Consider the following 27,431-nt stretch of genomic DNA (forward strand, 5'->3'; position numbering starts at 1 on the left):
TGGGGTTTGCTTACGTTTGCCACTGTGGCAGATCCACAGGATCAGTGCTCCAGCCCCAGCTTCGGCATGGGCTCTAGGAGGAATCCCTTCAGTGAGCCAGACCCCACGCTGTCGCTGCTTCCTCCAGAGTCAGCCACACAGCATCACCGCCTCCTCAGGCTGGACCTGTGGGCCTGCAACCTCCCTGTGAGCTCTGTTCAGCGAGGTCCACTGGAGACTCAGCCACCCACAGGCATTAATGCACCTCTCCCAGCCTCTGCAGTGACGCTGGCGCTGTGAAAACAGGTTTTCAGGCTAATGCCACACAACAGCAAGGCCTTAGGGCAGTGACGGTTAAAGCAGAGACCTTTCTGGTCAGCCCTTGGTTCAAGCGCTGGCTGTCTCTCCCGCCGACCTGCTTGTGAGAGCTCTGACTCGTCCAGCCGCCAGCGCTCCCTCCCGTCCTTTTCCTCCAGGGGAGCAATGTTGCTCCGCCTCCCTGCTGGGAAGTGGGGAAGTCCTCATCCCTCTGGGTTGTTGCTTGCTAGATGTCAGTGTCCTGGCAACTGGCTGCCACTGGCTTCTCAGATGCTCCACTGATAGGGGACTAAGGCCCAGACAGCCGGGCAACACCCACATCGCTCAGCCTGCCCTGAGAGCAAACAGTCCTTTCCCACCCACGGGGTAACTGTAGCATATGTGGGGAAACTGAGGCACACTTAGGCTTCATACAAATATTACAAAGTATTCCCACTTTGGCACAGCAGTTAAGCTGTCAGTTGGGCCCAAGCTGAGCAAAGGTCAGCCAAGGTGTATGCCCCAGAACAGCGTGAGCAGCACCTGTGTGCAGGCGGTACCGCAAGGGGCCTGCCCATGCAATAGCCTTAGCCATGACCCCTGGGGCAGGGCTGCAGGCGGCTCCCTGCACAGAGCGCTGTGATCCCTGGTGACATGGGGCTGCCACAGCAGCTCTCTGAGCACGCCCCAGTGCAGTGTGACGCTGCCACAGGCACTGACATTACAGCGAGGCACGGCCTGGCCAGCTGGCTGCAGGGCAGACCGTGGTGCCAAGTCACGCTCACCCGCCTCAGCCACACACGGCTGTGGGGAAATGACCATCAGTAAAACAGGTGCTCAGCAGCGCAGGGAAGCCAGAGGGCCTGGCACTGAAGCAGCCGGGCCCTTCATAGGGTTACCAACTGTCTGGTTTTTGGCATCCAGTTGGCACCGCTGACCAGGCTGTTAAAAGTCCAGTTGGCGGCACAGCGAGGACCCAGGACTAAGGCAGGCTCCCATGTGGCTCCAGAAAGCGGCCACCAGGTCCCTGCAGCCCAAAGGCACGTGAGCAGCCAGGAAGGCTCTGCATGCTGCCCCTGCCTCGAGTGTCGACTCCGCAGCTCCCATTGGCCAGGAACCGGGACCAATGGGAGCTGCGAGGGCAGCGCTTCCCTGGCTGCCCATGGGCCATGGGGCTGCAGTGACCTGGCGGCTGCTGCTGGGACCCTGCACCCCAGCCCAGAGCCCCCTCCTGCACCCCAAACCCCTCATCCCCAGCCCCCCCGAGCCTGCACCCCCAGTCAGAGCTGTCTCCCACACCCTGAACCCCTCATTTCTGGACCCACCCAGAGCCCATACTCCCCCGCACTCCAACCCCTGCCCCTGAGTGAAGGAAGGGTGGGTGGGGGCTCTGGGCAGGGGTGTTCGAAAGTTGGCAATCCCAGCCCTACGTACGGCAGGCAGGAGCCGTACAGTGAGAACCCTGCAGCCAGGGTGGCTGACAGAGCAGAAAAGCCACAGGTGCAGCAGCAGCAGCATCTCCCCTGCCCCACCAGTGCTACCATTGTACCAGTACCTGCCCCACGCACTGTCTGGAGCAGAGAAGGAGCGTCAGGAAATGAGCCCTGCACGTGGGCTGGCCAGAGGGTTACGCGGGCTGGGGTGGGCAGGAAGCTGCCTGCTGCCTCCCAGGAGAGGAGCATGTAGGATGTGGGTTAGAGATAAAATGGGCACAGAACATCGGAGGAGTACAGGCTCCTCTTCCCTCCAGCCAGCAGTGCCTGGGCACAGCTCCATCAGCCTGGAAGTGGGAGCCAGCCAGTCCCCCTCCCCCTATTCAGCACCCCCGGCTTCTCCCAGGAGCCTCAGCACTGGGGGAGTGGCAGGGCCACCCCCCGTGGTAGGCGGCTGGAGGAGCTGGCCCCGCAGCAGGACCATGTGGGACTCCAGCCAGCTCTGCCCCGCTGACCCTTTGCGCTGGTGGTGGCAGCAGCCCATTGACAGCTCAGTGAGTCCCCCCACCAGCTGGGGGGCCTTTTCAACGTAGCAAAGGGATTGGGGGGCTCTTCCCCATCCCGTGTGGTGCACGAGGCCCTGGGGCTCCAGCTCGGGCTGGCCGCGGGGCGCTGGCAAAGAACAGTGCAGCGGTGCAGCCTGTGGTGTGATCCCGCGGTGCCTCACGATCCCCTCTCGCTCCCTGACCGAGACGTCCCTGAGCTAAGAGCACCGCCATGCACCTATGGCCTGTGGTGCCCCGCGGCCAGCCAGCCTGCAGGATCTGTGAGCAGCGCGCCCAGGGGAGCTGTCAAAGCGCCAAATGCTGCTACCCCACAGAGAAAAGCGCCCTGCCACGGAGCTGCAGCTCCGGGGCCTGGCATTAGGGGCAGGGCCCAGCTCAGCGGCCAGGCCCAGGCAAACCAAATGGGGGCGTTTGGCTGAAAGGTGGTTTGAAATCGAACGTACAGCCCTTCGTTACCACGGCGTCACTACACACGGCCTGATAGGTCAGCCGAGGCTGGCCGGCCCCCCAGGGCCAGGGGCTCTCAGCAGCAGCCCGTACGTGACCCCGAACGTTTCACAAGAGCTCATTTAAAATCAGCTTCTGGGAGCAGCTCTTGCCCTGCTCACCGAGAGCCGCAGGCCCTGGGCACAGCCCCTCACACTCTGACTCCTCACCGGACACTTGCAGCTTGGGAGGGGCAGGTTCTCAGCTCCCTGGAGAACACCCTGGGAGGTCGGCGGTTCTCTCAGCCGCTGGGGAGAAGAGACCACATCTGCCAGTGTGTTTCCCAGCTGGTTGCTGAGAGCCGAGCACTGGGGAGACTCAGGAACGCCGCGTTCAGTTCCAGGTTCAGGACAGGAGTGTGGTCGAGCGACGACACACTCTTCTGCCCCATCCCCATCCCCCTCCACACCCTGAGGGCTCCTGTCGCTCCCAGCTGCCCCAGGCCTCTCCAGCACCACTCCTCTCCGCCGTGGGTCAAGCTCCTTCATCCTCCCGCTCGCTGCCAGGAGCACAGCCGGGCCTGTCTACCTGCGCTCTGCGCTGACGGCCAGCACCCAGGAGGAGCAACTGCAGAGAAAGTCCCTCTGCCCTGGGCTGGGGCCCGCTCCGGCGCTCTGCGGGGATGGCCTGCAGCAGGAGCCGGGGGGGCTGGAGCATGCTCCCTGCACACCAATCTTCAGAGAATGGAGCTGCCAAGCTCTCAGCAGGCTACTGAGCACGGCCCCGCTGGGAATGTTCCAGCCTTACCTCCTGGCCAAGTTTCACCCCCTGCTCCAAAGCCTGCAAGCTCCAGTGCTGCGCAATGAAGTAGTTACAAGAATGTTACAATGGATTGTCCCTGGTCTCTCGAATGGCTGAAACTTCCCCAAAGCCTTCAGGCTGAGGCAGCCCCAGCATGGGGAATTTCCCCGAGCAGGGGCTTCTGCTCACAGCTCCATCACTCCCCAGGCCCGCGTGGACAGCGCCCAGGCACCGCGCACTCACCGCTCACCATGACGACATGTGGACTTTATATAAAAAAGACAGACGACAACAACTCATTTCTGTGCAAGAACGTCCACAAACAGTGTGAGCCGGTACGGTGACAGCACTCCCACAGCGGCGCCTGCTGCTGCTCAGACGTGCTCACCGGGGCTCAGTTCACATTGTCACATAGTAAAAACAACCCAAAGCACAAACGCACAGAACATGCCCAGACCCAGCTCCCGGCAGGCGCCAGGACATCACAGCGGGATGGGGAACGAGGGGGATATGACACAGATGAACTTTCCTGCCTGGCCACAGAACGGGCTCCACGTGCAGGCAGCAGCTTGCTCACACGTGGCAGTGTTAGACGTGCCACACGTGGGCAGCTTCACCCCACTAAGGCGCACAGGTCCCCACTGCACCTCTCCCAGCACCAGGGCCCCTGGGCCTTCCCGGAACGCCCTGCTTGTGCACCAAGCAATGGCCCCTGGCTGCCAGAGCTGTCCCACGGGTGGCAGGGCTGGGGCGAGGGCTGCAGGGGAGTGTGAGCGCCCCCCCAGATACACGGAGGGGCTCTGCCTCCTTGAGAACCCCTCTGGAGAACGTGCTACATCGTGCTGGGGCCGCCCCTCCCCTGCTTGGCGCGGGGCAGTTTGCAGGTCATTGTTACAGCCGGGGTCGGTGGCGGCCCAGCCCCACGCAGCCCCGCCATGCTGCGGCCTGATGGCACAGGTCTCCGGGAAGGTTCAGCGGAGCCGGGGCTGGTGCATCTCACGGGCTCAGCTCATGTCCCCAGCCTGGTCACACCACGGAGTCCCGGATTTCGGAGCCCAGCCGCACCCGGGGTCTGTGGCAGGCCGGAGACACCTCCACGAAGCTCTCGCGGATGCTGAGGGGCCTCCTGTCCGACTGGGAGAAGGCCGGGCTGGCGCCTGGGGGCGCATGCGGGGGGGTGCTGATGGAGCTGTCGGTCAGGGCCTGGTAGCCCTTGTGGTCGGGCGCCGTGCTGGGCAGGCTGCTGCCGTTGAGGGGCAGGCTCTCGATGGGCAGCCCCACCTTCCTGTGGCTCCCGCTGGGGCACTCGCCCTGCTTGAGGAAGGCCTTCATGCTGTCCCGGTGCCGGCAGAGCACGAAGAGCGCCAGCAGCAGCAGCGCCGCCCCGAACAGTGCGCACATGACCAGGAACTCGGGCCAGTAGCTCTTGCCGTCCTGCCGGGAGGAGACGCTGCCCACGGCAGAGGTGCTCCGGGAGGTGCTGATGGTCTCCAGGGCATCCTGGCCGGGCAGGGACCTGCCCGCTGCGTCCAGGGGCACATGCAGCACCGGGGGCAGCTCCTCCACCCCCACACAGTAGCTCGCCATCAGCTTCTGGAAGCCTTCCTCCAGCGACCAGCACTCGTAGGTGCCCCGGCGCTCCTGGCTGCCCACCAGGATGAGGGCTCCGTCCGGCAGCACCAGGTAGGAAGAGTTGATCTGGGTCCCATTGTGCACCCACAGCCGCGAGGCCAAGTTGGACAAAAGCCGGCACGGCAGGGGCCTGACCGCGTTGGGCAGGAGCTGGATCTGCTGGCACTGTGGTCCCTCTGCTGCGGAGCAAGCCACACAGGCAGGTCAGGAACCGCTCCGGCCAGCCGCCTCCCCCTGCCCACGCCGGGCCCGGGCACCCGCGGGACAGCAACTGGGGTGTGGGAACGGCCGGCAATGGCCCCGTGTCACCATGATGGGGCGAATGGGGTGGCCATCGGGGATCCAGCTCCGGGCTACGGCAGGGTCTATGCGCACGTCAGGGGCGTGTTCTCACTCGGGGGGGGTGGGGGGTGGCAGCCATGTGCTCCTAGAGCCCCCCCAGCTGGCCAGGCCCTGGCAGTGACGCCACCCGCCCTTCGGAGGGCAATGGCAGCTAGACTGGACAGATGGGGGATCCTCTTGGATCCTTGTGCAGAGGTCCCAGAGGCCCCCCCTCCCCGCCCCACAGCAGGCTTGCAAACCCCACCCCCACTGGGTCCTGCCCCAAGGCCTCCTTACCTGGGGGTCGGAGAAGCGGGGGGATGGGCAGGGACACGTTGCTTGCTTGGCAGAGCCTCTCCGTGTCAGCGTCTTCGATATCCTGGGCCCAGGGTCTGCAGGGGGAGACTCGCAGTCAGCACGGCCTGTGCAGGGAGGGGGCGAGGAGCAGGGCCGAGCGTGGCGGGCGGGGGGTGGAGAGCTGAGAGGGGTGAAAGTGGGACTGGCCAGGCTGAGTGGGGCGGGGCTGGCAGAGCTGAGCGGGACTGGCGGCATCTGGGTGGGGCGGGGCTGGGGGTGGCGGCCGAGAGGGGCGGGGCTGGGGCTGGGGGCGGCGGCCGAGAGGGGCGGGGCTGGGGCTGGCCGAGCCGAGAGGGGCGGGGCTGGGGCTGGCCGGGCCCAGTAGCCCAGCACTTACTGGGGGTGCAGCGGCAGCTGCAGGTGGTACTGGGCGACGCTGCGGCAGGCCTCCCCGCTCCAGGCACAGTAGGGGTCCCGGGACAGGACGCACTCCCCACAGCTCCTGTACAGGCTGCAGTTGGAGAGGGGCACCTGGGCCACTGCTGAGTAAGAGGCAGCGTAAAGCAGGCCCTGTGCAGGAGAGAGCAGATTGAGAGCTGGTCCAGCAGAGGGCGTGTGCCTGAGTGTGCACACGTGTGTGTCGCCGAGGAGACGTCACCGGATGGGATCTATGTGGCAGGTGCCATTCGTGAAATCCACGTTTACCCCTCGTCTGTGTCTGAGATCCCCGCCCTGTCGGCTCTGCTGACTCTCCCAGGCAGGGGGGGAGCACCTCTCTGGGGAGAGAGGCTCTAGGGTGTGGGCTGAGCAGGCCAGAGGAGCCCTCGAGCAGCCCAGCGGGGGCAGAAGGGCGGAGCCGAGCCGCTCTCTGGTTGTGAGTTTCTGTCGCTAAAGTCAAACGGGATGACGGAGTTTGCCTCAGTTCCTGCTGCTGGGCAGCGCCTGCAGAGCAGACCCTGTCACCTGGCTCCCCCCAGAGACGGGGCTGTTGGTTTTCCCTGATGAGCCTGTTTCAGTGCAGGAAACCCTTCCCAGGGAGGGAGGAAGCCGGAGCCAGCCATGCTGGGAGCCATTTGGCGGTGAGAGGAGACGTGAGCCCAGGCTTGGCCCTGGCTCCCCCGGTTTGCCCCCCAGGCTGACCGAGAGCACTTGGCCCCTCTGGGCGTGCCCAGCCCCAGGGCAGCAGGACAGGGAGGATGGCTGTGCAGAGCGCCACGCAGAAGGCAGCTCCAAGGCTGTGTATGGGAACGGCTCCTGCTCCCCCATCCCGCCCGCCCTGGGTCATGTGCCCCCAGCCCTCTGGTGTTGCCTGCTGAGGGAGGGAAGGGTGAGGATGCAGGAGTTTCCCATCATGCTCGCTGGCTTGCCTGGCTCTGGTCCAGCAGCAGCTTGTGGACTGGGTGGCCGGCATGGAAAAGGCGGATCTCCTCGATGATATGCACTTTCTGGTTCACGCTCACGGCCTTGTGCAGTCGTCCGTCGTCTGCAACGCACAAAGCGGGGACACTGAGCAGAGCCACCTGGGCTGGGAACACCCTGCCTGGCTGGCCCCCACAAGCTCCCCAGGGAGACCCACCTGTGCCCAGGAAGAGGACATCGTAGGTGTGGTGCAGGCCCCGCACGCGTTGCACGCAGATCTGCTGGTAGTGCACGCGGCTCTGCAGCAGGAGCGGCTGGCTCCGGATGGCGCTGTCCATCAGGAAATGGTCCTTGATGAAATTCAGCACGCGGTCTGGCATCTGGAGAGAGGAGTTGATCTTCATGTGCCGCGTGCGGCTGGTGATGCACTGGTGGGGCGGAGAGGAAGAGAGCTAGACACGGACAGCACAGCCCTGCAGCATCGAGACAGACCCACGGCCTGCGGTCCCAGAGCACAGCCCCCAGCGGGGAGAGCACACGCAGCTGGCTGAGCCTCCCCACCAGGGGGCATTAGTGAGGGCAGGCGCACACACACACACAGGGGCTGAGGGCTGGCGCCTTTCACACCAGCCTCTCCTGGCCCACCCTCAAGCTGCAGCAGCCCCCGCTAACAGCTTGGCCAGGAGCTCGAGGAAGACGCCCAGGGGCTGGGAGGTGCTGGAAGGTGGCAGTGTGGATTGGCTCAGGCTGTGCTGATGTGACCAGGCTGGAGAGTTCAGTGCCGCTGTGCTGGGAGAGGGGGACGTACCGCTCCGGGCCGGGGCTCTGGCACAGGGCCAGTGTCCGTGTACCACTGCTGCGTCTCACGGTTCACCTCCTTGTAGAACCCGCCGAAGGCCTTCTGCACGTCGTGCATGGCGAAGGCACATACTGCCGAGCTGCCCGGGCCCCCTTTGTTCCTGGCACCAGAGGGGAAATCAGCAGCTAAAAAGGGTCCTGGAACCACCCAGAGACACCTGGGCCCTGCACGGCCCCAGCAGACAGCTCAGCCCCTGCAGGCTGGGCACAATCCACCCTGACACACAGCTCCCCACAGCACCTGGACCAGGCAAACAGCTGGGACACATAACAGGAGGGGAAGAGCTGTCAGCAGCTGCAGGGAGCGCCCCCTAGAGGGGAAAGGCCCCACGTCCCATTCCCCGCCCCCCTGAGCCAACCAGTCTCCCGCCCTGGGGTCAGATCAGAGACAGCGCCCCCTAGTGGGGAAAGGCCCCACGTCCCATTCCCCGCCCCCCTGAGCCAGCCAGTCTCCCGCCCTGGGGCCAGATGGGAGCCAGCGCCCCCTAGCGGGGACAGGCCCCGTGTCCCATTCCCCGCCCCCCTGAGCCAACCAGTCCCCCGCCCTGGGGCCAGATGGGAGCCAGCGCGCCCTAGCGGGGAAAGGCCCCACGTCCCATTCCCCGCCCCCCTGAGCCAGCCAGTCCCCCGCCCTGGGGCCATATCAGAGACAGCGCCCCCTAGCGGGGACAGGCCCCGTGTCCCATTCCCCGCCCCCCTGAGCCAGCCAGTCCCCCGCCCTGGGGCCGGATGGGAGCCAGCGCCCCCTAGCGGGGAAAGGCCCCGTGTCCCATTCCCCGCCCCCCTGAGCCAACCAGTCTCCCGCCCTGGGGCCAGATGGGAGCCAGCGCCTCCTAGCAGGGAAAGGCCCCGTGTCCCATTCCCCACCCCCCTGAGCCAGCCAGTCCCCGCCCTGGGGCCGGATGGGAGCCAGCGCCTCCTAGCGGGGAAAGGCCCCGTGTCCCATTCCCCGCCCCCCTGAGCCAGCCAGTCCCTGCCCTGGGGCCATATCAGAGACAGCGCCCCCTAGCGGGGAAAGGCCCCGTGTCCCATTCCCCACCCCCCTGAGCCAGCCAGTCCCTGCCCTGGGGCCATATCAGAGACAGCGCCCCCTAGCGGGGAAAGGCCCCAGGTCCCATTCCCCGCCCCGCTCTGCTAACCCAGGCTAACCCATCTGCTGGCAGTGCCCCAGGAAGACGCCCTGGTCTGGGTCTGAGCGGCTGTAGCTGGAGCCAGCTGCAGGGCCCTGTCCTGCGCCCGTGCTCACCATTGGGAGGTGAAGACGCCATAGAAGACCGTGTCCCTCCAGTGCCGCTCGTCCGGCGTGAGCACAAAGACGTCCTGCAGCACGTTGAAGGGGAACCCGTCGTCAGGGCGCGAGCACAAGAGCTGGGCCTTGAGGAATGTTGTCCACCTCCGCTGGAGCACCCGCTCCCCGCCCAGATCCCCCTGCCAAGGAGAGAGCGGGCGTCACCCTGCGCTGCCCCGGCCCCGCAGTGCAGCAGAGAGGGGCGGTTGCAGCGGAGCCTGGAGAAGCAGGCAAGCTCTGTGGGCAGCAGGGGGCGCTGCAGGCCCAGCCACAAGCACATCGGTGAGTCCATCAGTGACATGCACAGATGTGACTCTACCTGCACCGGTTTGCACGTGTGATCGACCCCATCAGGCACCCTCCCTGGCACGTCCGCGTGACCACCCCCCACCCAGAGGACAGTACGCGGCTCACCTTGCACACGCGGGCGATCCGCGACACGATGGTGTTCTCGAAGAAGTCGAACTCCTTGCCGGTCTCGCTGAAGAAGAAGTACACCTTGTCGTCGTCCCCCTCAGAGTTGCCAGGCGGCAGGCTCTCCCGCAGGTAGGCTGAGCCCACGAAGGCTGGGTCTGCATCCCAAATACAGAGCCTCAGTGCCAGCCCCCTGGGATCCCAGAGCATCCTGGAGTCTGGGCAATTCGTCGCTGGGGGCGAGACGCAGCCTCCTCTGGGGAGGAGCGTGGCAGTGACAGGAAGGAAAGAAGCCAAGCTTGCCTGGGGGGCTCCCAGCGAAGCAGTGACCCAGGCCAGCCCTGCTTAGCCTGGGAGAGGGGACAGAAGGGCAAAGTCTGACCGGGCCCAGCAGCCTAAGCCCACCCCATCCCCACCAGGCCTGGCAGACACCTCCTCGTGCTCCGGGTGTGCCTGGAATGGGGCCCTGCCCTGCCCCAGCAGCCCTGCACCTTGCAGCCAGTTGAGGGAGTTCTCGGTCTTGAGGGAGATGCGGCTCTCCTGGCTCCGGTAGATTGTCGGCTCCTTGCCCTGGAAGTCGCTGACGGTCCCAGCGTAGAGCTCACCATCTGCCGGGGAAAGACAGACCCGCTGGCATAAGGAGGGACCGGTTCCTCCCTCCCCGCTGCTGGCACTGGGTCTGGGGCAGATCCAGCTGCCATCTCCCCTCATTCGGGGTGGCTGCACCAGGGGTTTCTCCGAGCCCCCTGCCAGGGAGCCGTGCTGCAGTGCTCTGTGTAGGGGTGCGTTTCACAAGGGCTGACGGCTCTGTGCCAGGTCTATCCCGCTGCTGCCGTCCAGCTGAAGGCGCATATCGATCCAGCCAGAAGGAGACAGGGAGAGCAGAGCTCCCAGGCACCTCCTATGGCCCGGCCTGGCAGCGGTGGGTGTGGGCACCACGCGTCCCTCTGCCAGGGAGCCAGTGTCACCCCACTGGCCCCATCTCTGCTTCCGCTGGCTGTTCCTCATCCACGGGCTGGGCCGCAGGGTGCACAGTCATTCCCCTCACCCCCACCCTGGGAGACCCAGGGGAGGTACCAGCCCCTCCTTACCGACCATGATGGCAGTGGATTTGTATTCGGGGTCGAAGGGGCAGCGGCCTTTCCCGTCCTCCAGCAGCAGCTCCCTCGCCTGGCTGAAGTTCTGCACATTCTGCAGAGGGGAGGATGCTCTGAGCGGGAAGAGTCAGGTGGGGGGGGAGGCGGGGCCAGGAGGGGTGGGGAGGGCAGGAGCCGGGGAAGGCAGGTGTGGTGTCTCCTGCCCTTTCCTCACGCCTCCAGGGTATTTCACTGGGCAGGTTACTGAGTCCATCCAAGTCCCTCCTGCTGCCCCATCACACCCCAGGGCCCTCGCCACCGCCCTGCCAGGGCTCAGAGCTGGGCCTGGAGTCCCGCCAGGGAGAACTGGGTGCAGGAGGGATGCTGGGGAGGGATCAGCTCTGGGGCCCACATGCTGACCCCTAACTCTGCTCAGCTCTTCCTTGAGCAGCAGAGCGTCGCCCAGCCGGGGCGGGAATAGTGAGCTGTGTCCCTGGGGTGACAGGGACCTGTGCTGCCTCAGAGCCGGCCACGGGTGCAGGGAGAGCCCCCAGGCCAGTGCTCCCTGCAGGCGGAGTGGGGCAGTGGGGCGGGGCAGGGGCCGGGCAGAGCTTGCACTGAGAGGCCCCGTGCAGCACTCACGAGGTAGGTGCACACAGGGCTGAAGGCGCCGGTCCCGCAGGCGTACAGGTGGCTGCTGTTCAGCTGCAGCAGGATCTTGATGTAATTGTGACAGTCCCTCTGTGGGGAAGGCGAGAGGCACCGGCTCAGTCTGCCCCACACGGAGGCTCGCTCCTTCCCAGGCACAGCACCCGCAGCCCCTGCCAGCCCTGCCGCCAGCCCTGGGGCCAGCCCTGCCGCCCCGCCCTGCCCAGGTTCCGGGCCCGGCAGGGAAGTGCAGCCCTGGGGCCCCGGGAGCCCAGTGGGGTCTAGGGACGCAGATGGAGCAACCGGGGCCAAACGAACACCGGCCCCCACGGGACAGGCCAGGAGCCTGGGCCTAAGTTTCAGTTTCTTTCCTGAGAGACAGCACCACCAGCAGCACAGTGCCCCCTAGTGCCACCCTGGGGCAATGAGGCCAGCCCTGACTGCCAGGGGCGAGCACCCCTGCTAGCCCCCCGCCCTCACCCCACAGCACAGAACCCCCTAGTGCTGCCCTGGGACCAGCATTGACAGCCTGGGGAGAGCGCCCCCTGCTGAGCCTCCGGCCCACAGCACCCGAGGGTTCTGCATCCAGGCAGCGCTATGACAAGGGCTGGCTGCAGGCCCCACGCTGACTTTTCTTGCCCCACTGAGCACATTCAGCTCAAGGCCTCTCCCCAGCAATGGGCCCGTCTCCCCAGTCCCATCCCCGTGGTCTCTTGGCACAGGCAGGCTGGCAGTGCACTCACCTGGGGGTCCTTGCCCTTGAACGCACACTGCTTCTTCCTCTCCTTGTCCGCGCTCCAGGGCAGCTGTGGGCGAGGGGGACAGTTATCAGGAGAGCCCTCCCTGGCAGCGCCCCCACTAGCAGCCGGCGCGGCCCTTCCCCCGGGGACAGGCTCACAGCTGCTCCGGGGCATCCCACTGCCGGCCACGCTGGGAAACGCTGCCTGGGCGCAGGAGCAGCTCTCACGCCGGAGGCTCAGAGCCCAGAGGCAACAAGGAGACGCCCCGCTCCCCCCAGGCCAGTGAGCCAGCAGGGCGTGGGGGTGCGTGAAAGCCAGCACCCTGCTCCTCCGAGAGGGCCTGGCTTTGTGCTGAACTCATCAGCCCCAGCTCGCTGTCCTGCCGGCTCCCAGAACATGCAGCCACTTGCAGGGCTCGGGAGAGACGCTGGGAGCGCCGGGGAAGGAATCTCACAGGAGCCGGCACCAGGCCCATCCCCAGCGCTTGCCCCCGCCCGCCCAGCGTGCTCCTGCCCCAGGGGCTGGTCCAGCCACCCATGCGCCCGCAGGCCGCTCTCCCGGCAGTGCCCCGCGCGTGTGGGCCGCGCCAGGCGACTTACGAGCTGGTGCTGTGGGCCAGGCTGGAAATGGCTGGTGTTGAGGGCGAAAAGGAACTCGCGGGCCCCCACGTACAAGGTCCCCCCGTCCGGGCTCAGCAGCAAGGTTGTGTAGTTGGTGACTCCGTCCTTCTCAAACCACCACACGGGTCTCTCGGAGGAGTCTGGGGAGACCCAGCAACACACCCGTCAGTGCATCCAGGGCTCCATGCTTAGAGCCTGGGCAGAGAGCCAGACCCACCCCTGGGCATCCCAGCACCCCAAGGCACAGCCTGATCCCCAGCCGTGGCACTGGGCAGCCCCCAGCTCTCCGGAATCCACACACTGGCACTGCCCACCGCTCCCCCAGCAGGGCTGGCTCCTCCCTCCCGGTACAAACGGCGAGTCATGAAACGTGGACTCACCCAGCCAACTCTGCCGGTGCCCCTCAATCCCGACCCGCAGCCCCTGCTAGCCCAGCCATGGGCACCCCCACAGCTCTGCTGCTGCTTATCATTCCCAACCCACAGCCCCTGCTAGCCCGGCCCTGGGCACCCCACAGCTCTGCGGTGCCCCTCAATCCCGACCCGCAGCCCCTGCTAGCCCAGCCCTGGGCACCCCCACAGCTCTGCCGCTGCTTATCATTCCCAACCTGCAGCCTCTGCTAGCCCAGCGCTGGGCTCCCCACAGTTCTTGGAGCCCCTGAGAGCTCACAAGGACCCTATGGCCATTTCCTGACAAGAAGCTGGCTAGGCCTTTGACAGAGTGGGACTTTTCTGTAATATTCTGTATGAACACGGTGTGTGCCTCAGTTTCCCCTATATGCGGCATCAACTAGCAGTTCAGAAAAGGCTATTTGCTCTCTGCAGACAGCCAGGTGTGACTGACCTAGCACCACAGGGGTAAAGGCCACTCCAATTGCCCGGACATTTGGTACCTAGCAACTAATGACCATGGATGGCCCACGCACACACCCCTCCCCCCTCCGCAGGACGCCAGCCAGCTTCGCCTGGGAACAAGAACAAGGACTGAGAGGGGCCAGGCAGGGTTGTTAAGTGGAGGCTGCTGGAAGCTGGAGTCCCTGAACTGTGACAAAAGAGGCTTCGGGGCAGCCCAAGATGGACCAAGCCTTGGCTGGGTTGGGGATTAGTCCTGCTTTGAGCAGGGGGTTGGACTAGACACCTCCTGAGGTTCCTTCCAACCCTGATAGTCTGTGATTCTATGACCAGGCTGTAACTTTGTTCTGTGCTACCCCAGGCCTGCCTATGCTGTGTGCAGCTAAACCCGGCTGCTTCTCCACTGCCGCTGGGGGTGCATTGCGTCTCCCTCTGCTGCCCGTCTCAGGTGGACTCTGCTGGGTGCTCAAGGTGCTGAGGTTCAGTGCCAGGAGGTGGCGAAGCAAGTGGCTTGCCCTAGTGAAAGGGTCTGGCTCACTGAGGGGGTCTCCGAGGCCTGTTCCAGAGCACTGGACATGTGGATCCGTGACAGGCCCTCTGGCTGGAAGGAGACCCCCTTGCCTTGGTTTCTGGTTTGACTGGGTTCTTCCCCCTCCCGGGCTGTAATGCCAAGCCACAGAGTCAAGCCTTTTTATTCTGGTGGTTCCTGGCCTGCTGGTCTCTGCCATGTGCTGCCCCCAGGGCACGCTCCAGGCCCCAGCACGCCAAGCGCGTGCTTGGGGCGGCATGCCGCGGGGGGCGCTCTGCCCGTCGCCGGGAGGGCGGCAGGCGGCTCTGGTGGACCTTCCGCAGACGTGCCTGCGGAGGGTCCGCTGGTCCCACGGCTCTGGTGGAGCATCCGCAGGCACGTCTGCAGGAGGTCCACCGGAGCCCCGGGACCGGCGACGCCAGAGCGCCCCCCATGCTTGGGGCGGCGAAATGGCTAGAGCCGCCCCTGGCTCCAGGGGCTTCCTTTGCCTGGTGAGGATTAACTCAAACCCACCTCCTGGCTGCCAAGCAGGCCCTTCAACCTGGCAGAGCACTGGGGTGGCTGGAGAGCGTGGCTGGCTCGTCTGTCACCAGCCGGGGGCCCAGCCCCCCAGGCCTTGCCCGGGGAAGTCAGTGTGTGGGGGAAGTCTGGGCTGCAGCCTGGCAGCCCCTCCTGGGTCTGTGCTGGATTCTCCTGGGAGTTTTGCAGCAGCCAGAGCCACAGGCCCCAACCCACCTGCAGACAGGAGAGCGGCTCTTCATATGAAAACCTCCTCTCCTATGAGCGCTCATCCCAACAGCAACCCATGGGGTGGGGGTGTAGGACCCAACTCCGTTCCCTACAGAGAACCAGGTCTGGCAGCCGCAGCCTGGCCATTGGGGCCCACGGATCTACTGCCTCAGCGGAATACAAAGGTGGCTGCTCCTGCTGCGCTCCTGGCCCCATAGCACACCTATCCACTCCCTGCACCAAGCCCCTCTGCTCCAGCAGACTCCGGGCCCAGGGGGTCAAGCGAAGCAGTTGGTCTCCAGCTACTGCCCAGCTGGGGATCTGGAGCGGGCATGGGAGGGCCTGGCTGCCGGACCCCGTGAGCTGCATGCACTGGGGAGAGGCAGCAGCTGCATGTTCTCCCCCTAGGGATCGTGGCACCAGAAGAGCCAACTTCGACGTCTCCCGCTCTAGCTCCTCAGCCGAAAGTGAGGCTGTGGCCATGGGGTGACAGGTCCCCGCCTCCTCCCTTGTCCGCCCTAGAGCCGTGGTGGGGCGGGGACTGTCAGGCGGAGCAGGACCATGCAGTGGTGGGACACCTGTGTAGCTGAGTGCCCTGAGGGGCTTTGGAAAGAACGGCCCTTCCCCGAGAACCCGGCTGGCTGCGAGAAGGGAACCAGAGCCAGGGGTTTGTGCCAATGGGGCCCTGCGCTGGCTCAGCCTTTCTGCCCTGAGCTCAGACATCCCGGTGCCCCAGCAACCCCCGCCATGAGTCCCTGCCTGGGAAGCACTCGGGGAGAGTCCGGGCTAAGCCCCTGGGGCCAAGCAGAGGCATGTACCGGTCAGGGAGGCAGTGCCCAAGCCCACGCCGGTGTGAGGGATCCCGGCTCTGGGACAAGGGGGGACAGTGCACAGGGCAGGCCGGGGGACCCCTCATGGAGCTGCAGCCCAGGCTCTCACCATCGGCCCTGACCCCCGCTGGCCTCCCCAGCACCCCCCAACCCCTTCCCAAGGAGGGGGTGCCCCTGAGCAGCGGGGAGGAGCTGGAGCAGGGCTGTGAGGAGGGGATCTGAGGCAGTGGGGTGGAAGAGGAGAGACGGGGGCAAGTACTGTCCACCCATGTCCCTGCCATCTTCGCTGCCCCAGCCTCCCAGTGAGTGGAGTGGGTGGGTAGGAGCAAGGGGGCTGGCGGGTGTCACTCTGGGGCTGCCAGGGCACCTGCCCCTGACTCACCGCCCACGCAGCATCGCGCTGGGCACGGCTCCCCCTGCCTCCCCCACCCCAGGCCACAACGCCTAGACCCAGCAGCTCTCAGGGGACCCGGCAGGCCGCGTCGCCCAGGCGCTACGGCTCTGTCCTCCTGGGTGCTGCTGCAAGGCAGCTCCCAACCCCCAGTGCCCCTGCCACAGGGCCCAGCCCCAACAATGCTCCCCGTGCCAAGCCCGAGGGCAGCGCTGGCATCACCCCCTCAACAGCCCCCCACCCTGCCTCACCCAGCAGCCAGTTACCAGCCCCCCGGCCCTTTCACAGACAGGCTGTGCCACAACACCGCACCCCTCGGCAACACAATGCCACACCCACTTCCTGTCTCTGCACTAACGCAACGGCCAACCTGCCTGCCCTTTGCACCCCCCCATCCTGCCACCCCTGAGTGCCCCACACGGCCCATCGGCTCTGTCTGCAGCCCTAAGGGCTCAGCACCGGCTGGAGAGCTCCCAGTGCCTCCCAGTGCCCAGCCAGGCGTGAACAATTCCCAGCTCACTAATCACCCCCCCTCGGGCTGCCAGCTGATTGCCAGGATCCAGGGACAGGCCGGGCGCTCAGCCCGCACGAAGTGCTGCGCTGAGATTCACAGCAGCTCTGCTCTGCTCTGCTCTGCGGGCAGCGCTCGGAGAGGCGCAGCAGGGAATGGCCAGGCCTGGGATGCAGGCCCAAGAACAATAAAACCTGTCCAGTGGGCTCACTGAAGAAGAGCAGACACATTGACGGCCTCGGCGGTGAGAAGCCAGCACCTGCTTTTGAAAACACCCTCTTTGAACAGCATTGGGACAGCACCCAGAGAGAAGCAGCACAAAGGACCAACGGACACAGATACAGATTTTGCATTTGGTACAGATTTGCATGAGAGGGAAGCTGCTATAAATATGAGATGTCTTGGCAAGATGAGACCCAGGGTCCTCTGCGTCTCATCTTGTCAACATGGAGCATCGATCCGGATCCGCAGAAGCCCGGCTCCACCCCCCCCATCTAACTCACCTGGCCAGTGAAGTTAAGGGGAGCAGCTCATTGGTAAGAACAACAAGACGGGGGAGGGGGGTGCACGCACATGAGTGTAATATCGCCCATGCACACGATACAGGGCGGATTGACACGTGTATTCCCAATAACTGCGGCACTCTGCCCTATTCCCCCGAAAAGACCCTGTGCAGTACAACACGGGGGGTCCCATACATGTTATGTGCCGACCAGGCCTCTGCAGAGGAACACGACATTGAAATTGCCAGATGGGTATGATCACAGTTCTACACCATCACCACATCCCTACCGGATGCCACCAGCTCAGCTGGGCACGCTTGGGGAGCGAACAGCTGCCAGTTTGCTGGCCTGTCCCCCAGAGGGGCTGGTTTTTAGAGCCTGCTCTGTGGGCTGGGAAGCGTTTGTTCTGGTTTCGGTAGCTGTGCATCTCGCCAGGACGGTTTAGAGCAGCAGAGGGGAGAACTCTCCTGACAGACAGCAGAAGCCAAAGCGACTCAATCACTGGCCACTAACTCAGCGGGGAAAAAATAATTTTACAAATTCTCGGTCCAGCCCCCTGCCACTGTCCGTGAATCAGGAGCAGCACCATGGAGCCAAGCTGGTGGGAGAGGAGTGCCAGGCCCAGAGACATCCTGTGCCTGCACAATATTCTGCTGCCCTGCGAGAAGCAGCCTGAGCAGAGATTGACCTGCCCCCACCGCACACTGCTGGAGGGGGAAGACCTCAGGCCACACACCCAGACCCCAACCCTACGCTCCTGATGCTCAGAGCCCATCTACCCACATCGCCCGGGCACGCCAGCCTCCCGGCCCAGCGGACAGTGCTGCAGGAGGGGCAGCATGGACAGTTTCAGAGAACAGGCAGAGCGGGGTTCTTGCTCATTCACTCCAGGCAACGTCTCCTTTGGGCAGAGGCCTGGGAGATTCCCGGGGGAAGCCGAGAGCAGACAGAACGGGGCATGGAACGGAAGTGCTGGCTGGAGCCCTGGCACACCCTGCCCCTTGCTGGGAGGCAGCTCCCAAAGGGCACTTCAGGACGAGACTCCGGGCTCCTGCAGGGCTGACTCACTGCCGAGCAGCTGCAGGTACCTGCCCTATGAGTGGGCAGGAAACCGGGCCCCGGAAGTGCTTCCTATCCCCAGCAAGGAGCCCTCTGACTCCCAGCCCCAGCCTCCTGCCTGCCCAGGCAGCAGCTCTCGGAGAGCGAGGGCCGGCATCACCTCGGCCTCGCTGTCTCCTCACTCAGCACAAGGCTACTGATGACAACTCCTCCTGCAAGTTCCCATCCCAGATCCCCCTCACAGGGGTCTATCCACCCGGGCAGGACAAAATCAGCTGGCATGAGCCTGCAGGGCTGGGAGAGTGATGGCTGCTTGCCTGCAGCTCCCTGCTGGCCCCCCCTTGCAGGGGGCACCTGCCCACTGGCTAGCAACCAGAGCAGGGGGAACTGGTGATCAGGACTCCTGGGTTCCTTTTCTGGCTCTGCCACTGCCTCCATGTCTCTGTGCACTGGGCCCGTTAGTGACCCTGTCCCATCTGTCTCGGAGCTGGGGGAAGGTGATGATGACCCGCTGTGATGAAGTGGGACTGTTCTTAATGTTTCCTCTGGATACTGTGTGGGGGCCTCAGTTTCTAGCCGACACTCTGTCTCCTGGCAACTAATGGCCCTTCCCCCCTGCAAGGGGATGCTAAAGGTGGGGGAGAACAAAGAGGTCAGGTGACCTCCTGGCCCGGGAAAGAACTCAGCAGAGGAGGAGGGGCTGGAGGGGGTTTCAGTCGGGAGCTGGCTGGGGACGAGGAATGAGGGCAGATGAGGGTGTCTGGCTTGCTGGGCCCCAGAATGGACCCGGCTGAGGGGTCCGGTTCTCTGTACCTACAAGCTCTGTTTTAGACCATGTTCCTGGCATCTAATAAACCTCTGTGTTACTGGCTGGCTGAGAGTCACGTCTGACTGCGCAGTGGGAGGGCAGGACCCTGTGGCCCCCCCAGGACCCCGCCGGGGCGGACTCGCTGTGGGAAGCGCACGGAGGGGCAGAGGATGCTGAATGCTCCAGGGAGAGACCCAGGAGGTGAAGCCGTGGGAGCTTCTTGCCCTGCAGACAGGCTGCTCCGAGGGAGAGGAGGCTCCCCAGAGTCCTGCCTGGCTTGGTGGGGAGCAGTTCCAGAGCATCGTCCGGGGACTCCGGGACACCCGCTCAGGCCAGTACTATCGCTACGACTCCACCTGCCCAGGCAGGAATGAGCCACAATTGTTCCCAGCAGCCACAAGGAACAGACTGGGGCAGCTGGCAGTGACTGTGGTGCAGAAGGACCCCCACCTCCCAGCCAGCCCTGCCCACAGCCAGGCTCCTTTGGGCACTTGACCTGCAGGGCCGCAGGAGCAGCTGCTCCGTTCCAGCTCCCGGGCAGGGCCCTCTCTGTGCTAGCAGGAGAGACAGGGAGCTCTGATGCCCACGCAGGTGCCAGGCACAGACCTGGATCCCAGCCGAGGGGTCCTGCCTCTGCTGCCAGGCTTTCAGGGAAGTCCCAATGCTGCTCGGGGACCCCTAGGCAAGGTGCCTGCAGCCGGCTGGGAGTGGAGCAGCCACCCCCAGCAGGGCTGGGGATGGGCCCTCAGAGCAGCACAGAGCCCCAAGTACAACCTTCCCTGAGCCTGCACCAGCCAGGCCCATAGCAGGAGGGGCAGGCATTCCCTGAGCAGCCTGGCAGGGAGCCTGCGCTGCAGCCAACGGGACGTGTTGGGACAGGACCTGCTGCTTCCAGGCAAACCTGCTGGAGGTGAATGAGAGCAACTCGCCCTGCCCTGCCCGCACGCTCCAGTGGACAGACCCTCTTCCCCGCTGGCACGGTGCACAGGGCAGGCCCCTGCTCTTCTGGGGTGACGGGCCAGGCTGCCCCCTCTCGGGGCGGGAGCCCACAGGGGCCAGGCTGTGCTAACCATCCGAGCAGCTTCCCCACACCCGCAGACTGGAGCAGAGCTGTACAGAGACAGGGCCCATAAACCAGTGCGGGCACATGAGGCTGGGATGGGTCCACCTGGGGCAGGGATTGGAGGCAGGGCTGAGCCCAGACAAGCTAGAGAACTGACCTGGCACGTCACGGGCAGGATGGGGCATACACAGAGCTCTAGCTGTCCCGCCCAGCACCACGGGCCCGATCCTGATCACGGCGTCTGGGTGCTACCACGTACAACAGACACTGCCCCTACCCCTGCCCAACAAGCCCATGGCCAGCGAGAACCAGCTGCATTCACCCAGCCAGAGCACAGGGCGCCCAGTCTGAGCTGCTAGCGAGGAGGGGAGAAGGCACCTCACTGGGGCAGCGCTGGGCATGGCAGTCCCCCGCGAGCACCCATGGGTCGCTGGCCTGGCCGCAGCAGAGCAGGAGGGAAACCCAGATGGCAGGCTGGGGTGTTGCTGGGAACAGACTCCTGCCAAAGGCTGCAGAGTTTGACCCCGCTAGGCAGCAGGGAGCATCCCTGCCTGTCCACCCAGCCTGAGGCGCAGTGCTCTCCCTGCTGCAGGTGCCCAGTGCCCCAGCACCGCAGCCCTGAGCCTCCTGCAATCAGTAACGGCTCTACCGTCCCAAGGCCCTGCCGGGGTGGGCAGTGCTGCTGTCCCTGCAGTACCGCGACCTGTCCCAGAGCACAGAATGGAACCCAGGCTAGTCCCTGGCCACTGGGCAAACCGTGCTTCCCGGGCGCCGACCTCACCCAGCAGCTGGGTGCAGGGCAGGGCCCGGCCCCCAGCACTAACCACACAGGGTCCCGAATGCTCGGCACACAGGACAGACCACCAGGCTGCTCCCCCTGGCCCTGGTAAGCACAGCCTGAGAGCAGGGGCATGACAGACGGAGGGGGGAAGTGCCAGAGCCTTGCCCATGGAGAGCATGGGATCCCTGCAGAACACCCTGGCAAGGATGCCCTGGGGAGGAGCCTCTGCTCTGCTCCCAGCAACAAGGCAGGATAGGACCCAGCGGAGCAGAAAGCACCCCCCTCCCCCCCAGCGACCTGCTCATGCCAGGCATGGTGGCGCTGTGCTGCCTTCTCATGTGCAGGGAAGTGCCAGCCCCTCCCCTCCTCCACCATTCCAGGACCCAGTTCAAAGCCACCCTCTCTATTCAACCCTCCCTGGACCGGCTCCAGCCAAACACACAGACCCTGCCTTTCCCCCGCCCCTGCCTCTCCAGCCTGGCCTCTGGGCTTTCAGGCAGCCCTCCCATGCCGGGTGCAGAAGCCTGCGCTGCAGCATCTGCTGTCTGGAACAGCCTTGCTGGGGACAGCTCTGCCTCTCCACCCGTCTGACAGCGGAGCTCCCCCAGCTCCTACTGCCTGGGAGTGACTCTTTCATTGCTTTGCCCCGTCCATCACTTACACCCACAGCCTGGCCCTGCTGCACAGACCAGCATGTACCGTGTGCCTGCCCAGGCTGCACCCCTCGGCTGGCAGCCTGCCACGCAGGAGCCATTCGGAGGCATGCTCTGGCTTGCGTGGCTAGGCAGGGCACGGGTGTTTTGCAGCCTCAGCACCTAGCAGAGGTGTCACGAGGCATTTCAACACCAGCGAGAACGTAGGCTGCAGAATTGCACCACGGAGTTGCGGAACCGAGCCCCATCCCACTAGCCCCTAGGGGAGGTCAAAGGGACGCTGGCAAGTGCTACACACATCACCTTGTGAGCTGGGGCCAGAGCCGCGGCAGGTGCAGCCGTGCGGCAGGGCAGGCCGGCCCTTCACAAGCTCAGGCCCCTTCCACTCTCTCGGGTTCTCTGGGCTAGTCACTGTCCCTGGCTGGCCCTGGGTTCCCAGCCCCGCAGGGAGCTTAGTGCAGGGGAAAGGCGCTTTCCACGACCAGCAACGAACACCAGACGGGACAATTCTGCCCAGCTCAGGGCTTGCAAAGGAGCGGGCCCAACCCGCCGACGTCTGGGCCCAACCTACACAGAGGAGTCCCTGTGCTGCCTCACTGGGCAAGTTCAAATACGTCGCTGTGCAACCCCCAAGCTGCCCAAGCCCAGCCCCTTAGCCCTCCGGCTGACCTACGCCAACCACCTCACTGCCTAATTCCTCCCCCTCGGAGCCCCAATGGGGCACAGCCCTGTGCTCCTCAGGGCAACGTCAGAGCCCCTGGGGGGAGCTGTGCGGGCAGACGGCCCCTGGGGGGGAGCTGTGCGGGCAGACGGCCCCTGGGGGGGGAGCTGTGCGGGCAGACGGCCCCTGGGGGGGGAGCTGTGCGGGCAGACGGCCCCTGGGGGGGGGAGCTGTGCGGGCAGACGGCCCCTGGGGGGGGAGCTGTGCGGGCAGACGGCCCCTGGGGGGGGGAGCTGTGCGGGCAGACGGCCCCTGGGGGGGGAGCTGTGCGGGCAGACGGCCCCTGGGGGGGGAGCTGTGCGGGCAGACGGCCCCTGGGGGGGGAGCTGTGCGGGCAGACGGCCCCTGGGGGGGAGCTCAGTCCCACACTGAGGGAAGGGTCCCCACGCTCAGCTCAGAGTCCAGGGCAGGGGCAGGACGTCCCGGAGAACCGTACGTCCGGGAGAACTTGCAGTCCACAGAGAACTCTCAAGCTGCAGGCCCAGGCCAGGGCAGCAGGGATTCCCCCCTGACAGCATCACCTCCCTTTGTGCAACAGGTACCAGTCACAGGTGGAGGCAGGACCCAGGCAAGCTGGGTCACCGGTCAGGTCGGTCTCTACAGTGTATAACTTTCCTGCTGTGGCCAACGGAGGCTGGCAGGGGTGAGGTGGGCCCTGGGAATCGGCTGCCAGCAGCACACATGGGTTGAAACCCTGCAGCTCCGGAGAATGGGGCCAGCCAGTGTGCACAGGCCCTAACCAAGCTGTCCCTGCCCCGGAGCCAGCGGCAGGGCCGAGGAGCAGCAGTCAGGAGCCACTCCCCAAAGCCGCTGTAACCCAGGCCCATGCACAGGGGTCAGTGAGTTGGGTACGACTAGCATGACATGGGGAAGGGGCATATTCCTTAGCAGGTGCTGAGCCTCCCAGGGACACTCCGCCAGCCTGGCGGGACAAGAGCCCCAAGGGCAGTGCTGCTAGCACAGGACTACGGGACAGAGAGAGGCACAAACGCAGCCTCAGCCCAATCCCACTGCAGTGCAGCCGCTCCAGGAGAGCCAGGCCAGACTGGCACATCACACACCACAGGGTGGGGAGGGCGTTTCTCTGCTCTCCCGGCTCCCACGCTCCCACCACTGGGAGCAAATCCACACAAATCCCCATGTCCCAGCCCAGTGCTCTGGGCCTGGGCCACACGGTGCCTGCAGCGCCAGCAGCCTCCTGCGTGGAGGCCAAGCTTACCCACGCCCCAGAGGCCAGACCCAGGGTCCTGGCTTCTGTTCCTGGCTCACTGTGGGAGCTTTGGGGAGTCCCTGCCCACCTCTGGGCTCCTGCTTCCCCTCGGTTGCTGGGGATAACACGCCCCTGGGGCCAGGTTTTGCGAAGTACCTGCAGCTGGAAGGCGCTCCGGAGGGGCCCATTGTGACACCACGTGGGTAGCGCTGCTTGTGGTGCCACACAGGAGTGTGGGGAAGGCGCTGCGCTTGGGAGCCTTCACACAACCCGCACGGCTGGAGACCCCTGGCTTGGCCAGGGCCGGGCCCACAAGCCCTGCCCAGGGGAGCCTGCATGGGCGCGTAACGCACCCAGTCCCTGCTGGCAGCGATCTCTGCCCCCAGCAAGCTGCCGCGGGGCTCCCCCGCCTGCTCCGTCCGTCCGGGCCCCGCCACAACCCCCTGCCCTGGCAGCTGGGGACCCGGTTCCCAGCAGAGCCGCCGGCCCGGCGCGTTCCCAGCCGGGGGCGCCGGGCAGGGCCGGGCTCGGCGGGCGCCTGGCCGGGGAGTGGCCGCGTGAAGCCCGAGCCCCCGGGTCCCCGGGCGAGCCGCGGCCGCCCCGCACTCACCGTAGCGCAGGCTGACCCGCGGCACCGTCTCCTCGGAGGCCGAGAGCAGCAGCAGGGCCCAGAGCGCCGGGGCCAGCAGGGAGAGCGAGAGCCCCAGCCCCATGGCCGGGCGGGCGGGTGCGTCCGCGGCCGGGCAGCGCTGCCAGCGGCTGCGGCTCCGGCTCCCTCCGTCCGTCCGTCCGCTGCGAAACTTTCCGCCCGCCCCCCGCGTGGCGGGGCCTCCTGCGGCAGCCAGACCTGGGGGGAGAGAGCGCTCAGCGGGGGCGGCCCCCCTGCCCCCCGGCCCGCCCCATCCCAGAGAACCCCGCCCCCCTGCCCCACGGAACCACGCCCCCCGGCCCGCCCCATCCCAGAGAACCCCGCCCCCCTGCCCCACGGAGCCCCGCCCCACGGCCCGCCCCATCCCAGAGAATCCAGCCCCCACGGCCCGCCCCATCCCAGAGAACCCCGCCCCCCTGCCCCACGGAACCCCGCCCCCCGGCCAGCCCCCCTGCCAGAGAACCCCGCCCCCCTGCCCCCCGGAACCCCGCCCCACGGCCAGCCCCCCTGCCCCACGGAACCCAGCCCCACGGAGGCCCGCCCCCTGGCCAGCCCCCCGGCCCCACGGAGCCCCGCCCCACGGCCCGCCCCATCCCGGAGAACCCAGCCCCCCTGCCCCACAGAACCCCACCCCCCTGTCCCACGGCCAGCCCCATCCCATAGAACCCAGCCCTCCTGCCCCATGGAACCCCGTCCCACGGCCCGCCCGCCCCATGGCCAGCCCCCCTGCCCGCCCCATCCCATAGAACCCTGCCCCATGGAACCCCACCCCCCGTCCCATCCCATAGACCTGCCCCATCCCATAGAACCCAGCCCCCACGGCCCACCCCATGGAACCCAGCCCCCCTGCCTGCCCTAGCCCATAAAACCCAGCCCCCCTGCCCCACAGAACCCCATCCCACGGCCAGCCCACCCCATGCAACCCTGCCCCACGTCCCGCCCCACCCCATGGAACCCCGTCTGCTCCATGGCCAGCCCCCCTGCCCCATGGAACCCTGCCCCACGGCCTGCCCCATGGCTGGCCCCCTGCCCCACGGCACGCCCCATCCCATAGAACCGAGCCCCCCTGCCCCACGGAACCACAGCCCACGTGCCCGCTCCATGGCCCCCCACTGCCTTTCATTCTGCCACACCCACTGCCCCCCAAAAGCAGCCAGACCTAGAGGGAGAGAGCGCTCAGCGTGGGCTGCCCCACAGCAGGGCTGGCCCCACATGGATCCCATGGCCCCTCCTCCACCTGCTCCACTGCCGGCCCCATGGAACCACTACCTGCCCCACCCCATGGCCGCCCCCCACAGGCAGTCAGGCCTAGGGAGGGACAGAACTCAGCATTGGCCAGCCCCACCAGCTGCAACAGCCCCACCCCCATGCCAGCACCCACTGCCTGCCCCCCAGCAGTGCCAGCACCCCTTGCCCCCACTGTGGGAGCACCACTGCCCCCTGGAACAGTACCCATCCCTCACCCCGACTGTGCCAGTGCCAGCATCCCCACTGCCACTCCACAGCCACGCTCCCAGCACCCGCAACAGCACATGCGCCCTGCCCCACACAGCCCTGCCCCGGCCAGGATGAGGTGTGACGTTGCCCTTCCCATAGCCCTGCCACGGCTCCACTCGGCTCCCAGGGGTGGCTGAGGCTGAGCTGAACCCACCTAGACACACACACCCCATTCTGTCCCCCTGCATCCCCGCCAGGCCACCCCCCACCTCCCCCGGGGCCACGCACTCACCAGAAAGCAATCCCTTGCTAGTGCCTTTGTAGGCAGACAGGGAGCCCCGGGGGACTTCCCACCACTAAAAGGAAGGGGCCAGGACTGTGAGCAGTTTGGAGTGTGCAGCGCCTGGCACACAGAGCTGCAGCCTGGGCCTGCTGCAATACAGAGAATAAACAGCCAGGCAGGGAGCTCACAACTGTGGGTACGGGGCCGCCCAGCCAGCACTGGGCTTGGCTCTGTGAGCCCAGCTGGGAACTCAACATGTTTCTCTGTATGTACTGCCAGGCCAGCTGCCTCGCAAGATGGGCTTCCATCTGCTCCTGCCTGTGTAGGGGGCAGGACACATGGGCACAGCTGAGTCCCCATCCTCAGTGCAGCAGAGTGAAGGGTTGCACGAGATTCCTGCGCCTGCCTTGAGGAGGGGTGACTGTGCACTGCAGGTCACACGCTCATGGATGGCTCATGTCACAGCTCACCCCTGCCCTGTGCACATCACCCCGGCCCGCCCCTGGGCTGTGCCCGGGCTGAGGAGTGCAGCTGGTGCAGGGCCCCGCTGGAATGATTCCCATACACACGTGGGCACAGTGCCAGGAGAAGCCTGGCAGCGTGCCCAGGACTGGCACTCAGTGTGGGACCAAAACATCCTTTCAGCGCCCGGCTGCAAACAAGCTCCAGCTAGTTCCCCTGGCAATAGGCCCCTTTGCTCCGTAAATCCATCGGCACCTGGACCCCAGGCACTTGGCTCTACCAGCCTGTCTCTCCCACCTCTGCTCCTGGTTATTGCTCTGCCTCTGGGGCAGTGCCGGGCTGGGCCTGAACAACAACCAATGCCTGGCCAAGACACAACTAGTTTACTTTCAGATCAGCCAATGCCAGCCAAGACTGTAGCAGTGTGAGCTTCCCCCAAGCAGTGCCCTGTCAGCGCCAGCTGGGACCCCAGTGCTGTGAGCGTCCCCCAAGCAGTGCCCTGTCAGCGCCACTGGGACCCCAGTGCTGTGAGCTTCCCCCAAGCAGTGCCCTGTCAGCGCCAGCTGGGACCCCAGTGCTGTGAGCTTCCCCTAAGCAGTGCCCTGTCAGCGCCAGCTGGGACCCCAGTGCTGTGAGTTTCCCCTAAGCAGTGCCCTGTCAGCGCCAGCTGGGACCCCAGTGCTGTGAGCTTCCCCCAAGCAGTGCCCTGTCAGCGCCAGCTGGGACCCCAGTGCTGTGAGCTTCCCCCAAGCAGTGCCCTGTCAGCGCCAGCTGGGACCCCAGTACTGTGAGTGCCCCCTAAGCAGTGCCCTGTCGGTGCCAGGTAGCGCCCCAGCAGGGTGAGCTCTCTTTCTCTCTAATCCCATCACTAACGTCAGAGCCTACCTGAACTATAGAACTTTATTCTATTGATTGAATTTAAAAATTATTTTGGGCAGTTGGGAGAGTGAGAGCAAACCATGGCCCAGAGCCAGGGCCCAGACGCCATGGGGATGGGCACCTGGAAGACTCAGAACCCACCGGCCACCTGGCATGTTTGGAGAGCTGCTCTTCACCTGCTGCCTGCTCCCACACAAGTCTGAGCCTCACACAAGGGCCCAAGGAATTGACCACACCAGCCACTGTCTGAAGCTCTGCAAGTCACTGCAGGATGAGCTTGGCGCCTGCAGCCCCTCACGCTCCAGCACCGCAGGAAGGCAACTGCTT

General features: G+C 65.7%; 1 protein-coding gene across 1 annotated transcript in view; it reads right to left on the reverse strand.

Moving 5' to 3' along the window:
* Positions 1-3,752: 3,752 nt before the first annotated feature.
* SEMA4B (semaphorin 4B) overlaps positions 3,753-27,431 on the reverse strand; it is a 30,714-nt gene continuing 7,035 nt past the window's right edge. The window contains exons 2-15 of the mRNA XM_044979083.1: positions 24,005-24,241; positions 12,735-12,895; positions 12,139-12,201; positions 11,390-11,488; positions 10,763-10,862; positions 10,163-10,279; positions 9,672-9,829; positions 9,216-9,397; positions 7,920-8,070; positions 7,329-7,539; positions 7,120-7,235; positions 6,150-6,322; positions 5,753-5,847; positions 3,753-5,313 (exon numbers count right to left, since the gene is read on the reverse strand). Of these exons, the coding sequence (XP_044835018.1) occupies positions 4,529-5,313; positions 5,753-5,847; positions 6,150-6,322; positions 7,120-7,235; positions 7,329-7,539; positions 7,920-8,070; positions 9,216-9,397; positions 9,672-9,829; positions 10,163-10,279; positions 10,763-10,862; positions 11,390-11,488; positions 12,139-12,201; positions 12,735-12,895; positions 24,005-24,107 (2,514 nt within the window). The 5' untranslated portion in view covers positions 24,108-24,241 and the 3' untranslated portion in view covers positions 3,753-4,528. The remainder of the gene's footprint in view (positions 5,314-5,752; positions 5,848-6,149; positions 6,323-7,119; positions 7,236-7,328; positions 7,540-7,919; positions 8,071-9,215; positions 9,398-9,671; positions 9,830-10,162; positions 10,280-10,762; positions 10,863-11,389; positions 11,489-12,138; positions 12,202-12,734; positions 12,896-24,004; positions 24,242-27,431) is intronic.

This window comes from Mauremys mutica, chromosome 11 (assembly GCF_020497125.1).
Source record: "Mauremys mutica isolate MM-2020 ecotype Southern chromosome 11, ASM2049712v1, whole genome shotgun sequence".
NCBI lineage: Eukaryota > Metazoa > Chordata > Testudines > Geoemydidae > Mauremys > Mauremys mutica.